This window comes from Cebus imitator, unplaced genomic scaffold (assembly GCF_001604975.1).
Source record: "Cebus imitator isolate Cc_AM_T3 unplaced genomic scaffold, Cebus_imitator-1.0 Scaffold150, whole genome shotgun sequence".
NCBI lineage: Eukaryota > Metazoa > Chordata > Mammalia > Primates > Cebidae > Cebus > Cebus imitator.
In genome coordinates, this window is record NW_016107465.1 from 869,098 (window position 1) to 872,566 (window position 3,469).

The window sequence follows — 3,469 nt, forward strand, 5'->3', positions numbered from 1 at the left end:
GCTGGGATTACAGGCGTGAGCCACCGTGCCCGGCCAAAAATCAATTTTTTATTTTTAATTATTTTCAATTTTCTTAAAATTTTAAGTTCTGGGGTACATGTGTAGGATGTGCAAGTTTGTTACACAGGTAAACATATGTCATGGTGGTTTGCTGCACCTATCAACCCATCACCTAGGTATTAAGCCCTGCATGCATTAGCTATTTTTCCTGATTCTCTCCCTTCCCACTTCCCCCTGACAGGTCCCTGTGTGTTGTTCCCCTTCCTGTGTCCATCATATTTTTTTTAATTGTGAAAATAAATGTCATAATGTTTATAAATTATCAGTCTTAATTAAATGTCGAATCATCAACTTGTCATACTCACACAGTCCCTGTGAACCATACACTCCATTAGAATTTGGAAAAGGTGCTTGGACTCCTTAAGACTAAAGTTGAAAGTGTTCTGAACCATGCAGATGATCTCTTCTTTTACCTGAGGACGCAGCATCCTGGAAGAGAAATAAGTGGTCTTGACACAACCCAGAGAGGGGACTGAGCTGGCAACATCAGTACAAGAAAACACCCCATTGCTCCCTAGACTGAAAAGGTGTCTATGGACAGTTCTGCCAGGAGAGCAAATGAGGGGGGAACAAACGGAAGCAGGAGCTCAAGAAGAAGGCTGAATCTGAAAGTGAGAATGGAGCTGGGCATGGTGGCTCACACCTATAATCCCAGCACTTTGGGAGGCCCAGGTGGAGGATAATTGAGGCCAGGAGTTCAAGGCCAGCCTGGGCAACATAGCAAGACCCTGTCTCTATTTTTACATTTATAAGAAGGAAGGAAGGAAAGGAGGGAGGAGGGAAAGAAAAAGAAAATGAGTTGATCTGCCACACCCTGAAAAGCATATACTCTGAAGTGGAGTTCTGAAGCTGGTAGATTTCCAGAGGGTTGAGAATCTCCAGAAATTAGAAGTATTATATTCTATAAAGGATCTGAAACCCCAAAAGGTTTAATAACCACAAGTCCAGGATGATTTTAGAAAAGGGAGAGGAGTGAAAGCAGAGGGAGGTGGGAGAGGGTAGAAGTGGAGGCCGGAGGGATGAACAGAGAGAGCAACTGCAAGCAAAGACACTCCAGAGAGCTGTTACAGTATAAGCAGCAAATGGCTGTTTACTAAGTAAATTAGTGGGGTCCACATTTTAGTTCTTAGGCACTGTACTTATTTATACAACAGAAATATCATGCTTTTGAAATTGGAAGAATCACACTGGATAGAGGGATGGCAAGAGAAAAAATATCTTATTTGAAAAGAGGAAAGAATTAAAACTGAAATAAGCACAACATATGCTATGAAAATGTCAGGATATAGACTTCCCTAATTTCTGCCTAACGGCAAATGAATTTGAAGGTGCTCTGGGCCCAACACTGGCCACCTCCCTTACTGCAAGGGCCTTACGGCTGTAACAGCCGACTGCTGGAGCAACACCTCCGTCACTCCCTCTGCAACCACCTCTTCCCAAAGTTCAGGCAAGACTGAAGCTTTCCTGTTAAAGGCAGGTCAATCTTCAGCTAAGAAAATAGCAACTGTCATCGCTGAAGGGCATTCTGATGTTGAACAACAAACACACAGTTGCTGAGAAATGAAATCCAGTCTCAACTTCTATACTGCAAGAGTATCTGGCCCACATAAATGCACAGTTGAAAGAACTAAAATGGAAAGATAAATAGTCCCTATCGTTTCAAAAAGGAAGAGCCAACAACTCACCCTTCATCTGCCAGGTGTTTGTGTGTGAAGGCCAGGAGGTCGGCTGCCCTGCCTGTGCCCTCACACACCACCACCGGGTCCTTGTCCTTGACAGTCTCCCACACTGACAGGATGACGTTGGGACCGCCTTCCACCACCAGCCCCACCACGGGCACGCCTTGTCTTGAGCCTGTTCCAGACCACAAATAATACCACACTGTTAGAGAATCCCTATCTCAGCCAGTCAGCCACTTTGACTTCCAGACAAGTCTCAGTTACCACCATGTTCATCCCTCGAACTGGTCCCTCTCTCATTTTACCCCAGTTTGCTTAAATCAAGACCAAGCCAGAAACTTAGGCTTCAAATAAAATGTGGCATAAATATGGTGAAAGCATCCTCAAGCTTTTACCAGGTAAAAGGGCTTTCAATAAATTTTTAAAATAAATATTCCTTAAGAAATTATAACTTTCTATTACGGGAAACTTCAAAAGTATCTAAAAGTAAACAGAATATAATGGATCCCAATGTTTTCCTCACTCATCTCCAAAAATAAGCAACATTAACCGGTTCAATAAACATTTTAATTATTACTTATTTATTTATTTCATATAAGACAAGGTCTCACTCTGTCACCTAGGCTGGAGTGCAGTGGTGCAAACATAGCTCACTGCAGCCTTGACTTCCTGGGCTCATGCAATCCTCCTGTTTCAGCCTCCTGAGTAGATGCGACCACAAGTATGTACAACCACACAGTTTTTTTTTTGTTTGTAGAGTTGGGGTCTCCCTGTGTTGTTCAGGCTGATCTTAAGCTCCTGATCTCAGGTGATCTTCCTGCCTCGGATTACAGGCGTGAGCCACCACACCCAGCCTCTATAAACTTTTAATGGTGGTTATTTCTAGGAACGAGGTAGGACGACAACTTGCATTTCCATTTATTTGATTTTTTATTGTTTAAATTTTTTATCATGACTATATATTACCTTTTTATCTTGCAGACTACATGACCCAAGCATATATATATAACACATACATATATACATAACTTTATTAAAGTAAGAAAGAACAAAAAGGAATAACCACACAGTTATTTTTTTAAAAAAGATATAAGCAAAAAAGCTTATAGAATATGCCCAGTATTATCCTATGTGTATTTTTAAAAACATATACCTAGATACGTATTTTATATACATGTATGCACATACCCGTATGTATACCATGCTATATAAATCACCAGAAAAATCTGGAAGGATACACATCACACTATGAATAGTGGAAAAGAGAGGGAAAGGTTTAGGAAGACGTTGAAAAGGGACCTTGACTATTTATTCTACAGATTTCTTATTTGCTTTAAGTTTTCGTACCACACATATGTTGATATACCACATTTAAATCACTATATTTTATTTTTCAAAAGAAGAAAATTTGACAAGCAACACCACAGTCACCCCTGAGCAAAAGAGGAGTTTACTCTGGTCCCCAGTTTTCTGGGGCCCACACTGGCCTTCCTCTGGCCACGCCCCTGCCCTCATGATGAGGCATCTACAAAGCCAAGAGTCAAAGGAAGCCTGTGCTCCCTCCCCAGCTTACTAGGATGCCCAAGAAACACCATGTTCTGGCTCAGTACTTCCAAAATTCCAAGGTTTCCAAACTCAAGCCTGGCCTTCCTGCTATATGTGTGAAGATAAAAGGCTAAGACATATTGTATACAGTTTGTTAGCTAGATTTAAGGCATTTAAATATCTAG

The 3,469-nt window shown here is 41.3% G+C and overlaps 1 protein-coding gene across 1 annotated transcript in view; it reads right to left on the reverse strand.

The window, feature by feature from the left end:
• Positions 1 to 3,469, reverse strand: part of TRPM6 (transient receptor potential cation channel subfamily M member 6) — a 161,530-nt gene that overhangs the window by 96,862 nt on the left and 61,199 nt on the right. Inside the window, exons 8-9 of the mRNA XM_017543237.2 lie at positions 1,746 to 1,914; positions 366 to 489 (exon numbers count right to left, since the gene is read on the reverse strand). Of these exons, the coding sequence (XP_017398726.1) occupies positions 366 to 489; positions 1,746 to 1,914 (293 nt within the window). The remainder of the gene's footprint in view (positions 1 to 365; positions 490 to 1,745; positions 1,915 to 3,469) is intronic.